At 47.3% G+C, this 14,010-nt stretch overlaps 1 protein-coding gene across 1 annotated transcript in view; it reads right to left on the reverse strand.

The window, feature by feature from the left end:
• The window catches only part of FSTL4 (follistatin like 4), a gene marked incomplete at its 3' end in the record, with an annotated part of 381,026 nt that extends 370,529 nt beyond the window's left edge, over nucleotides 1-10,497 (reverse strand). The window contains exon 1 of the mRNA XM_084252509.1: nucleotides 10,366-10,497. Coding sequence (XP_084108635.1) covers nucleotides 10,366-10,491 — 126 coding nt within the window. The 5' untranslated portion in view covers nucleotides 10,492-10,497. The remainder of the gene's footprint in view (nucleotides 1-10,365) is intronic.
• Between the last annotated feature and the right edge of the window lie 3,513 nt (nucleotides 10,498-14,010).

Genomic DNA, 14,010 nt, shown 5'->3' on the forward strand with positions numbered 1-14,010 from the left:
TAACCCAGTTTCTGGTCAGCAAGAGCTATTGCTCCATCCCCTTCCCAATCCAGCACTCTACCCCTGTGCCTTTTTGGGACTCAAGCCCAAGTGTGAAATCACAAATCCCACTTCTCTGCAGAACAGGGCCTGGCACACAGCTGCTCGGTGGACACCTGCTGACCACTGAGATTGCAGACCACCAGAGATCCTGGGCTGCCCAGGGCTCAGAGGCCTGAAGCAGGCAGGTGGAGCGTTCTGAGGAGGCCAAGAGAAAGTTCTGCTCTGGACACCAAGACAAGCTTCTTGGCTCCACTGCCTGGGAATGAACAGCCAAGCAAGAGGCAGAGAATCCCACTCTTCACAGCCAAATGCCAGAGTGGAGACAACAGCGCACATAACCACCCAAGAGAAACTGCAGAGGAGGGGAAGTGGGTCTATTTCAGAAGCACTCCAGTTACAGCACCCGCCCGCAGGCCTCCCACTTGTCTCCCAGTGCTCCCACGTGAAGTCTCTTCCCCAGGAATGGACATGCCATGTGGCATCACCAGCACCACAGAAACCTGAGTCTTCGCAATGGAGGAAGTTTTCCACTATGTTTTAAATGCAAGACTGGAAAGGGAAATAAATAAGAGCCCTATTTTCTTTAGAGGGCAAGCTTTAAATGATAGAACAGCTTAAACAAGTTTTTGATCCAACTGTCCTAAGACTAGCACCAAGAAAAGGCCTCAAGAGTCTTAAACCTACTCAGTGGCACCTCCACAGAGAACTTCTGTCCCCACCATCCTCAGTCCTTGCTCCCCTGCAGGGACCCTTGGTGGCCACCATCCCCACAGACATACGCTTCTGCTGACCCTGCAAATTCTAAGCACAACCAGAAAACTTGCATTTGTTTCGGTGTACATTTCACTCCCTCGGCTCCCATTTTAGGAAGTCCTGGTGTGTGTTCCCCACAGTGGGGGCGGCTTTTCACAGGAGTGATGGCCAGGCCTGGGCAGGACCCAAAGACCACTGCAAGGAGGGGGCAGCGATTGACTTGGGGATTCTGCCCCCTCCCACATGCAGCCCATAAGACTCTCTCAAGCGGGGTCTCTCTGGTGGCACAGCGGGTTGAGTGCAGCGCTATGAGGCCATCCGCAGACTCTGCAGTGCGGGTTGGATTCCAGGCCAGCCAGGGAGATACCCACATGGCGCAGCAGACCTCTCCTGCCTCGCCCGCTGCTCCCCTCAGCAGTGTCTTAGGTCTGTCTGTCTGTTCTGCTCCCTGCTCTGTCTCTGGTGAATCCTCTCACCCTCCCATGTCTCTGACCTGTACCCCAGTTCTTGTATAAATAAATAAATCTTTAAAAAAAAAAAAAAGACTCTCAAGCTTCTACTGATTCAATAAGGATGTTGGAAAGACCTGAAACTGTGACAGGATTCTACTATAAATGGAAACCGTAGACAGGCGATCCTCTACCGGGATTTCTTCAGCAAGGCGTCCCAGAACCTGAAGTCACCTTGCCTAAATCCCGATGCGAAATGAATGATAAAAAAAGATCACAGATTCATCCCTAACTCAATAAACACCCTGCACATCCAACTGGTATCAGGCTCCGACCCATGGGGCTCAGACCCCAGGAGACTTAACCACCCCTCCAGAAAGAGGGCACTCCCGCCTCAAGATTTTCCACGATAAACAGTGAGTGACACATACTGCAGGGAGGCTGATTGGCCCAACCTGTGTGTGGTGGGGTGGGTGGGTGGGTGGTGGGGGAAGGGGGTACACAGTGTTCCTGGTGGGTGCTTAATGCTTAGTGCAGTTCTGAAATTAGGGACATGGACCCACAGTTTCGAATGCACGTTCTGTGCCATATCAGGTGCCACATCACCAGCTCGGCCTGTTCTGCAAGCAACTCTGCAGTTGGTGCTGTTATCACCTGTATATCACTCCTGGTTAACCTGAAGGTTAGAGAGGGCAAGTGACACCCTCAGCCATATAGCAGGCCAGGGAAGAGACAGATTTGAATCACTGGGCCTTGGCACTTGAGGGGCCCTGAGGCGAAGGGAGGACTAGAGATTCCTAGGAGGTAGTTCAGAGAGGCAAGGCTCAAATGAGTGATTCAGACCCATCAGGAAAATCCAACTATGAGGTTTTAAAACAGATATCCTGGAAGAGGTGGGGATACAGAACGTGCAGGCTTCGGTTAGGAAGGGGCAGGACGGCAACTGTATTCCCTAGAGCCCAAACAGCTCCTGCATGGTGGTGCTGCCCTCAACAGAGAGTGGCCCTGCCACAGACAGTGTAGCCTCCTGGAGCACAGAGGACCCGGTCTGAACAGGGAGAGGCATGTTGTCAGAAAAGCAGGTTGTGCTTCAGAGGCCCAGGACCCTGCTGAGGCAGACACCTGGGTTGTCATGTGGAGTCTATCACCTTGGCTGCTGGGTCAGCCCACCAATTCCCACACAGATGGCTAGGTGGCCGGCAGAGGTGGCTCTTTCAGCCACTTGATACTCCAGGAGAGGCTTGTTGGTGATCAGCGGTGTTCTGAGGGAGGGACTTTTTGAAAAATAGAGGATGATTTCCATTTTCAACTCAAAAACACACATGCATACCCTTTCTCAATCCAGACTCAAAATAACTCAAAGCCTCGGTACTTAACTCTGGCCGAGAAGCACTCAAGTTGCCTGGGCTGGGAGTACTTGTGCGTTCTTGCACATGCACTCGCACACATGTGTGCACACACATGACAGCTGGTCCACACTCAGGTCTGCTCCACGCAGATGAAGTTTCATTCAGCAGAGCTCTGACTGATGCAGAGCTCCTCAGGGGTGACTGGTCGTGGTTCAATCTGGGGTGGTCCATGGCACGTGGTTTTGGTTCAGCTTTTCAGAGGTGGAAGTATCTCGACATGCCCAAACATGCCAGGGGCCTGGATAAGCAGGGGCCAAATCTCAACCACCTCCCACCTATCCTACATACCCACACTCAAATGACTCCAACATGTTTCCAGTTTCTTGTGAGGTCTAAGGAGGACTTCTCTGAAACAGTTCCTGGCCCAGGGCAGGAGTAAGGAATACAGATCCAGTTCCTTCCGGCTGGTATGGGCTCCTCCTCCTCTCCCAGACAGCCACAGCTCACCGGCAGTCAAGCCCTCTTGGAGTCCAGGTCTGTGCTGATCAACAGCCGGGAATGTTTCTGGTGAAATGACAATGGTTCCAGCCCAGAGTTAAGGACAGAGAATTCAGTGCTTCCCTTCTGAAAGGAGCACACACAGGTGACCTTAGACCAAGGTGGGCCACCCTGCATACTCACACCTGTTGCTGGGCCACACAGGAATGTAGAGCTACGTATGGAACAACTGGAGCATTCTCCAGTTACAAGAAGCCCAGTCAGCAGCGACATTATTTAGATATGAAGACAACCTGGGACCTGAGTTGGCATCTTGACTGTCGCCCCCACAACTTCCCAGATGAGGCGACTGAGGCCCCAAGAAGAAGAGGGAGCAGCTTGAGTGCCTGGGCCGAGACTGTGCCAGGCTGGCCCTGCAGTGCAGAGCCTGGTCTTCCTCCTGAAATGAGCAGACGTGTGCAGACTCACTTCTGATCAGGGGTCCTTACAGGGGCAAAGGATGTCTGCTTGGTTCTTCACCACTGGGTCATGTTTTAAGTCTTAGGAATGGATAAAGGGGATAATGGGCTTTACTCTGCAGAAAGAAGACCCACAATAAGACACAGGGGGGCTGCTAGCCGCTGGCACATGCCCTGGGGTTGTACTCACTCACAGACCCACCAGCAGCACTGCAGAGCTCTTCTTCCGCATCTCACTCCAGCCTCCCAGCACCACCACCCCAGGCCTTCCAATCCTGCCTGACCTCACTACAATCCAGATCCTCCCCAAGGGGCTTATCTCCTCCAAAACATGTTTTTATTGTGCCACCCCTGTGAGAAGAGGAAGAAGATTGGATAACTGTCCTTTCTCCGTCACCACCCAATTGTAACCTGCAGGAGCCTATTCAAGTCTAGAAGCAGTACCCACACTGCCTAATAAGACCAGAGTGCTGTCAAGGAGACAGATTTTAAAATTAAACTGAAGTTAATTTTATGAATTTCACTACAGTCCTTGCAATATGTGAGCACAGCAAGGGAGCAGGAGCTGCTGGTCTCCAGGGTTGGCGGGTTAGCCCATCAAGATGAAGTGTTAAATAAACAGGCCCAGGTTTTACTTTTTAAGGAACTTGGTATCAGAACCAAGATCCCATGATGAACGAGGCTGGGTTTCTCTTGATTCCTGTTCCCACCCCAACTCAAAAGACACCCTTGTGTTTGCTTCGGCAGCACATATACCAACTCAAAAGACACCCCAAGGCCAAACACGAAGTCCTGTGGCCACCGACCAAGAGACAGGCTGGCGACAGCTGAATGGACAGACGGCTCCTCGGCCACTGCGGTCAGTGTCCCCCACCTGACATCAAGTGCCAGCTCCCACTGCAGTTTGCTAGGTCTTTCCAGCTCAGAGTACATGGCCTATCTCATCCTAAGCGCTCCATTTCTGGAACCAGTACCTCCCCCTCCCAAGTAGCTGGAGACAAGACAGGCCCAGGAGCCTCGTAGCAGAAACTCCAGTCATGAAGGCAGAAGGACAACGGCCCTGGCTTGGCAGGACAGACAAGTGGAGCCCACACACCAGGGGTCTGTTAAAGTCTGTCTGACACCAACATGACATTCACTTCTCCCTAAATGGGAAGCAAGAGAGAGAACCCACCAGTCGTAGGGAATAAATCAAGCAGATGACTGGGGCCTGACAGACCTGATGCTGCCAACTCCCTGAAAAATGAAAATCAGAGCCCCATTTACAATGCCTGGCCTGATGTCCTGATTACAAGAGTGGAAAGCTTCCTAGAGAGGCATAGATTATTTAACATCAGAGGCATAAATAAAGTAGTTAGATGAGTAAATGCTAAATTAAGAGGAAGAGAAATAATGGTTTTCTGTGAACTCATAAATGCTCATTTTCCTGGGTCACAGAACTTTTCAGAGTCAATTAAAACTCTGGTCAACTGCCATCTCAAAGTACTAAAAGAGGATGCAGGGTGCTCCCTGGCACAGGGTGGGAGGCACCGGGAGCAGCGAGAAACCATCAACACAAAGAACAGAGAAAGTAACTTCCCTTTCCAAGGATGAAAACAGAAATAAGACCTCAAAACAGAGCAGCACGCCAGCAGTCGTGGTCCTCAAAACTGCCTGGCTGGGCACTGGGGACAGAGACCGGGGCAGGACACCAGGACAGGTGAGAGTGCAGGGGAATGGACTGAGCCCCCAGCATTTAAATCATACACAGACAAGCCAGAGAGGACCGTGGGGCCAGAGGTCTAAGCCTACCTGTCCACCTGCTTGTTAGAAACAGAGAGAAATGATTTTCAATCCCAGGCTGCTTAAGCTCGTCTTCCCTTCGCCACCTGTCCTTGCTCCCTGCCCATCTCATGTCACATCAACTCCTGGTGTGACGCAGCCTGCCATTTCTCCCCTGCACATGATGGTATCGTGTTGGCATGAGCTTAAAAAATAAAGCCAGGGTTAATCATAGCTAGCGTCTCCTTGGGTGTGTGCATGGCATGTGTGCAGGCAGTGGGGGACCTCTAAGGGCTTTTCTGCCCAGTGGCCCCTAAGATTGTGTCAGCGGAGCTCATGAGCAGTTCAGAACCTTAGCATCCACCCCAGATCTCCTGTACCAGCATCTGCATTTTTTTTATTTCTTTTTTTTTCATTTTTTAAAATTTTTTTAAAGATTTATTTATTTATACAAGCACTGGGGTACAGGCCAGAGGCACGGGAGGATGAGAGACTCCACCAGAGACAGAGCAGGGAGCAGAACAGGCAGAAGGACCAAAATACACTGCTGAGGGGAGCAGCAGGGGAGACTGGAGAGGTCTGCCACGTCATATGGGTATCTCCCCGGCCGGTGGGAATCAAACCAGCGCCGTGGAGGGTGCAGACAGCTTAAAAGCACCGCACTCAACCTGCTGTGCCACTGGGGAGGCCCTACCAGCGTCTGCATTTTAACAGGCTCACAGCACACTGAAATTCAAGAGGCGCTGGAGTAGGGCAGACCTCACGCTAACTCTGGAGGTGGGAACCAACCCTGGGAGCTTGGGCCACCATCTTCACCTTGAAAGTTATGATTTGTTCACACCTCTGCAGATGGGCGGTTCTGCTCCCCCGGTGTTACCTGAGAAACTAAAATCCACGTGCCCTAACACAAACTAATCAGCAGAGAGCCTTGGCTGAGGGTTTGAGACCTAGAAGGGAGGCCACACCTGCCCACCCATGCCAGCACTGCACCACAGGAAGCCCTGGATGATTTCAAAGGGGTGCAGCCTGCAATACAGCCCTTCGAGGATCTGAGAGGGGTCTGTGCACCCTTGCTGAACCCCTGACCAGAGTCTCCCATGGGAAAGCAAGTCAAGGCTGGAGTGGCAGCAGGGCGCGTCTAGGAAAGGTGGCACCGCAGAAGGCACAGGAGAAAGGTGTGCATGTCTGCACTGCAGAAGAGGCCCAAGAAAGGCCCAGTATGCAGCCTCCCTGTGCAGGGGTTGGGGGCTGCTGCTTTCCCACGCCTACCAAGGGAGCAAAGGGCAAAAGTGAGAAGACCCTGAGCCCCACAGAAGATCAACTCTTCTTCCCTGGTCATCCACCAGAAAGAAGTCAGGACATGAGGGGGGGACATCATGGGAGAATGTTGCTAGAAAATGAAGAGGAAGACTATCTTAAATTTAATAAAATACACAAGAATAATTACACTTATTACAGAAGAGAAACACTTTTTTTAAATGAATGCCGTCTTAGCAGCCCAAGTCCTCCTGCATACCCAGCCAATGTGGACTGAGTCAGAGCATTCAAGGTCTCTGCACCCAGAAGCCACCCTCTCAGCGACAAGGGTGCCTGAGAGCAATCATCAAACACCTGCAACAAGGGGAGATGGCCAGTGTGCCAGGGTAGGATCCCCTATTTCTTAGACTGACCCTTGGGTTTATGGACGGGGTTTATGTTTATTAACTGAAATCACCTTACATATTGTTTCCTGAATATGTATATGAGACTTTGCAAATATTGAAAACACATGGTGTCTGACCTCAAAGCCTAGCACTAATCCAAAAACACGAGGCACAGGGAAATAATGATGTTAAAAGGAACCAACATTAATATTTATGGTTATTTAGTAGATAAGCAGAAACTATAGGTAAGAACTGTTTAGAAAAAAATTCAGTAAAACGCACCAAGAATGCATAAGGTGGTGGACCAGCCGCATCCAGTCCCAGGGCACGGTGAGTGGTGGGAAGAAGGCACCCAGGCCCCAAAGAGGGGGGACCCTCCCACAAATGCCTGCCTCTCAGGACAGGGGCTGCCACCACATCACTTCTCACTCTTTCTTGGTGCCCCTCCAAATAGAACATTCTACCACTATTGATTTTATACCGTATCTGTTGACCAGAGTGTAGGGGGAAAGGGAAAACATAATGATTTCAGAGATTCAGTAAGCATCCCATAATTGTTTCCTCTGAATTCAGAATCACATTAGTATTCTAGGTGAGGTTCTGCCACTGTGCTCTTATTAAAGAGGCACTCCACCCAGCTACATTTCCTTTTATCTACATTTGTAAAATGGTAAACTCCTTGAAGCTACTTCAACTGCAGTCTTTGTACATAAAACAATAATTCAACATTTGCTATAATTGTCTTTAAAATGTAGGAATACACACACTTTGGTTATTTAATCCTTATTTATCCTTAGGACACTCGAGTAATTGATATGTTAACTTTAAAGGCAACTCAAATCTTATTAATGGTTTCCAAGGACAGAGAAGATCTAAGTCCATGAGTACTATGGAAAGCACCACCATCAGAGAGAAAACATTGAGAAACAACTGAACACTCAGTTTCTGAAAGGTTTTTTGAAAAGGTTTTTTGACTGACTTACTGGGTCTCGGAAAACTCCATTGGTTTGATTCTTTTAGAAAATAAGACAATCATAAGAAATTGGCAGAAGAGTTTAATATGATTTGGGTAGCGAATTATGGGTTTATTAATAGCCACAAATCTAAGGAGAAACTACCAAGAACCTATTACACAGTATCTTGAATATTGATAAGAATTAAGCCTGGCCTGACACGAAAGCTGCCACAGGTTTGCTGGGATTACAGGTTACTGGAAACTAATCCGTCATGCAGGGAGCTGGTCACACACTGAAATCCATGGACTAGCATGACAACTGAGAGCACCGGGGTGACTTCACGACTAGTACCAGATATTAAATAGCAGTTAGTTTGAAAACACGCTGAACCTCGATTTTGTTCTTAAAAATTTTAACTATTGCGATGAGATCAGTTTCATCCATATGCTAAAATAAATATGTAAGAGTAAAAAAAAAAAAGGAGGTAGACAAGACACCGAGTTCAGAGAAAGAGATCAAAATGACCGAGAATGATCAAAGAAGTTGCTAGAGATAAGTTAAGAACAAGAGCTGAATCTTGGAGCAGGAAATAATTCAGACATGTGTAACAAAGGGACAGCACTCCAGGCAGAGGACCCTTGTGAGTGAAGGTATCAGGGCAAGGGGGGCATGCACAAAGCTCACTGTCGCACCTCTACACACTGGCAGGCCTCTGCACAAAGCCATTCACATTGTGGGCACTGATGCCATCGCTGATAAGAGCAGCCTGGACCAGCAGTGGTCATGACGCTGCAATACTCAATCCACTGCAATGACACATGGATGGAGAGGGCCATCATTCCTACATTCCAGAGTTCCCTGAGACAGGGAAATTCCTGGACATGGGACACATGGCATCTCCTTGGTTCTCTCCTGAGGAGGGATGCGGGGAAGCAAAATGACACTTCCGAACAACTAAAAAGCTTCACTTCCTCAGAATGAACAGAACCGCTCCTACTTGTTGGTACACAAAGTATTAGGGTATTAACAGCTAAGATAAAGGGGCTCCAGATCGACATTAACTTACCTTCAATTTACCTCCAGCTAAATCCCATCTTAATTGGCTTGACTCTTTTTAATTGAAATAAGTGGTTTTGGACAGTGGGCCAAGGAGCCCCAACAGTAAAAAGGTTAAATAAGCAACCTGTGAGCTTGCCTCTTTGCTATGAAATATTCAACAATAGATTTGCAGGATTTAAGTGATCATTTTCCCTCTGCATGAGTGTAATGATTAAGCTGTTCCCATATGGGAAATGCTGTGTGCTCGCTAGCAAGTCAGCCTCCAGACTCTTTCAAAAGAGCATTAAGTTGCGTCCTTCATGGATTTAGATGGGAGAGATAGTGTTTCTATTTAATCATCTGCTCACCACAAAATGAAGCCACACTAACTTCAGCAGGAAAAGTGTGCATTAAATTACTTTTGAAGCTCCCCGAAGATTAAGGCTTGTAGGTTTGGGATTGCATTACAATTAAGTAATAATGAAAGAGAAATCGTGTCTTTTGATCAAATAATGCATTAATCCTACCATACACTGTGTGCTGTTATTCACTCTCTGGTATTCCACAGGACCCCCATGGGGAGAAGGACCCACATCTACAAGGAGGACAATGGAAGTGAGATGTCCCCGAGCGCTGTCCAGAAGAAAGCGTTGACCACGCTGTGAAGGAATCCCAGGTAGTTTGAACAAAAGGGTCAGGTCATTTCTTAAGTTTCAGCATATACACAACATTTTTCTACAGAAAAAAAATCCCTCGTGGACCCCAAATGCCTGAGGCTGACTGCCGGAGTGGGCAAGACTGCAGCTTACGATCCACCTTCAGTACTTCAGACCAGAGTTCACTGAGCAATTAGCAGGATATCGGGAGTCTCCAGGGAGATATTTGAGAACAAGTTTTTCAAGCACTTTAGGAGCATTTATATATACCTAACACGCCATTAATCACTCTTATCTGTTCATTAAGGCAGTCTCCCTCAGGGCTTCTATTTGCCCGTTCTTTCCCAGCCTGCTTCTTTTTATCTATATACCTGAAAGGGGTCCATTTCTTTTTAAACATATTTTATAATTAAAAGACTTCATTAATTCACTTGGGTGTGCTCCACCAGCGAGTCTGAGTTTTCAGAGTTTTATTAAATATACAGAGAGGCCATTCTCTTGGCGGTCTTTGTGGACAACGAACCATCAATGCGAGCTTGGTGCTGGAATACATGTCAGCATTAGAGAGGTTTAGGACTTATTTCCAGTGTACTATAAACCTCCTGTCCATATCAACGCATGTCGGTGGCTCCCATCTGTCCCCAGGGAGGGTACAGTTTCAACTTACACTGTGGTCTAATTGATGGAAAGATGGAGAAGAAATCAGATAACATTGAAAAGCCATCAGTGTTAAATGTCGTCAGCTGTTATATTTGACCATACCTCTGCCTGCGACTCCCTCATGCCCTCGCTCAGGCCTCTGCTGGTTCCGGGGTCCATCCATCCCAGTGCAGCCAGCAGGGACGCCCCAAGCAGTGCCAGATGCAACCAAAAGCCTTCCAGTTTCATTTTGTTGAGTCTGTTTAGACACAAACAACAAAACATTGCAAAATGTAAGCAAGTCCTAGGGTAGGTAGTTGGTACTTGTGCTCAGAAGAGAGATGCCCAAATTTAAATCCTGGAACCAACCCTTCTGTTCTACATTGGAGGAGTAATATTACTTCTGATCCTTAGCTTTTTCTCCTCTAAATTAGGATCAATTATCATAGGATTGTGGGGATCAAAGGAGACGGTGTTAGGCGTATGGTAAGAGTCCTGGAAATGCTCCGAAACCCACCTGCTCTGCCACCTACCACGGCAAGTACAGGAGCAACGGGAGGGAGCGAGCCGGGCGCCCTCTGACAGCTCACCATGTACCTCTGCTTTAGCCTCCTCACAAAGCCATCAGGGATGGGCACATGACCAGCACTCTATTCTATAAATGATGGTGACAAACTGTGTTAACTATTTGGCATCCCATTTGTTGCTTATGCCTCAGTTTATAGTAAGCTTCAAAGAGGCATCATTAGGTCCAATATTTTCATTTCAAGACTACTCATGCTTATAGCAGAATCCAAGCTTCCATGGATAATGGAATTTCAATAACCTTTAACTGTTTCCTGAGTTTCACTTGATAAATTATCTAAAGTCCTAGAAGACAAGAAATGAGCAATTCGATGAGTTACATGGATAAAAAAACTAAGGCTCACTTACTGGGCATTGTGTTAAGGGGACAAAGACACAGATTATCCCACTTGTCCAATTAACTGCGAACAATTTCCAGCCTTAATTTCGTGATCTTTGTCTAGGAAACATAGCCAGAGAGAATTCATCATACAGTATTTATAACTCTCACTCAAGGAAAGTTTTAAGGTTATTGATTCTGTGAACACCACACCATTCAGTGCTTCATTCCAAGTGGTCCACACTGCATCCCAGTCATGGCTGGGGTGAGGAGCTCACACAGAGCCCCGGGGAGGCCAGCACCCATGAGATATGGCCTAGTGCTGGCCCACAGCGGGGGTCGGAATAAAAACTGATTAGCTTGACGGGCACTGTCGTCTATTTGAAGAGTGGAAGAGTCTACCCCGCCCAAGCCCAGCAGCTTTGGAGGATCCCTGCTACAAACAAGAGGAGCTGGAGGTGTACCTGATCACGACTGCTCATGCCAGGGCCACCAAACAGAAACACTCCTGCCACATCCCAGGTTTCCCCTGGGCTGCGTTTCCACCTCTCCAGATTTGCTTTATGGCTCCTGCTTGATACAGAAATGCCCATAAGAAGAACTCAGACCAAAAACTGTGGGCATTTAGCCCTGCCCTATCCAATGCAAAGCAGTGAGTAATGACTAGCTTTTAAAAGAAGGTGCTTCTTGTTTTAAAAAGTCCATAGGCTACCATCCCCACATCTCTTTCTCTAGCCATTCATCTTTGAGATCTGTTGGCAAAGCTGGCACTCCTGGGAAAAAAGTCCGAGTGGCCAGTAAATATAATCTGAAGGTCACACAGCCCTGCCACTACCAGCCCCGGCTCCCACTCTCGGGATTGCAGCAGGGGGAGGAGAGGTTCCGCCTCCATCGCTACCTTGGCGAGGGAGGCAGCGTCTCCTTCAGCCACCGAATTTACACTCCTGAGTTGGTGCTTCAGCTCGGGTATGGAAGTTCTTGCAGGGGTGGGAAGGAGTGAAATATCATATTCACGACTAAAAAAGAATTAAAATGTCTTTCCCTAACAGCAACCAGTTTTTCTAAAAATAAATAGGGCAACTCCCTACTTTCCATAAATTATTCTCTTCTGAACATCAAACCATATTCCAGAAACTGCAGAAAGCAGTTATTGGCTTTAGAAAAAAAAATTTTAAGACAATCTAGAACTAGAGTCACTGTTTCCTACTCTACTTTTGTTAATTATTCCCTACTTATCCACAATCAAACGCCGATCATAGGGTAAGCACACATGTAAAAGGTCTTCTACTTTCCTTTTTCAGGCCTTCAAGTCCAAGTAAGCTAAAGACAGATGATTAGGAGTAATATACAGATGTTTGAGTAATGTACAGATGTCAATTCTTGCAGTTAAGAGCTATTTAAACCACAGAATGTAGTATTTATTTCCCAATTTGCCTAGGAGTCCAAGAGCAATCAGGTTTGATATTTTATTTCTAGTGGAGAACATCAAAACCAAATCCATTTATTGCAATTTTTATTAGCACAGCAAACCACTTCATTTAAAAGAACGTCCCAGATCTCTGGTGTGAAACCCGCTGTTTCGAACTGTTTCAGAAGCCAAAGCTCCAGTCCAGCTGCATCAAGTGCTGGTTTTACCTGGTTAGTGTTGAGGTTCCCTGAAAGATTTTATTTGAAGACATGAGCCAGACCAACTACTGAGATCCTCGTAGGCAGCTGCTTTGTTAAGTCTAGCTCAGCTCGGCCACACTGGATCAGACTTCATTTGCACAGTGGATGCATCTTAGATGCCATTTTATTCTCACGGTGATTGACAATTCATTACAGCTACAGTAGCAACAGCCTAAAAATTTACAACTCAAGTTTTATGACAGTTGAGTTCATAAAAAAGAATCAATTTGGTCTAAATCAATTGTGATGATCTATCTAATAACCAAATAGAAACTATCTATTTGGTTAACACTTATATAGCAATTACTACATGTCAGGAGCGATTCTAAATGCTTTGCAGGTATTAACTCACAATCCTCATTTCTACTCCATGAGAGGACAATGATCACCCCAGATAGATGACACAGGAGACAGGTTTCAGGGAGGTTAAGTACCCTGCCAAGGCCACAGGGCAGAAGAAGTGGCAGAGCTGGGACTCCAAGCTGGGAAGGTTGAGTCAGCACCTGTGTTCCGAACCCCTGTCCTCTGCTGCTTTTCAGTACTCAGCAATGTCTTATTTTGAGAGACAGTGCTTTTTTAGAATGATGGGGGGGGACCTATGCAGACCTAGGTAGGACGCCATAGCCCTGAGCCTCTCCTTTCCTCTGAAAGCTGCCACGAGCTGTGTTGCTGCAGCTTTTATGGCTCCAACAAGGCAAAAGCAAGAGGTGATGACAAGTTGCTGCCCTTCCTGTAGCCACCCATGATGGGACCACTCAGTATGCTCCCCTCAGCCCTCCCTGGTGCTGTCTTTATTTGCCAAGAAAGAGTGAGTTTGGGGTGGGGGGGGACAGGAAAATATGAGGAGGGACATTGACTATGAAGCAGCAAGGATGCCCTTTAAGTCCGTAGGGAGCACGAGCATGGTAAAACCACTGACTCTGGGGGAAGCAGATCTGTTGATAAAGTAAATACTCCTCAAATTCAAATAGCCACACTGCCATTCAAACAGAAGAAAAATACAAGAATCTCTCATTACAGGAATGAGAAGGTACCATCAATAAGGTCACAAACCCTCTTTTTCAATCCAGAGCTGTTCTGAGATCAATTTAGGTTCATAAACACTCAATTCATGCTAGAGTTCTAAGATTGGTTATAAATCTACCTGAGATTGTGCTCATAAAATGGGCTAGGACTAGGTTTTCTTTCTAACAATT

This window comes from Talpa europaea (genome assembly GCF_964194135.1).
Source record: "Talpa europaea genome assembly, chromosome: 13".
Lineage (NCBI taxonomy): Eukaryota > Metazoa > Chordata > Mammalia > Eulipotyphla > Talpidae > Talpa > Talpa europaea.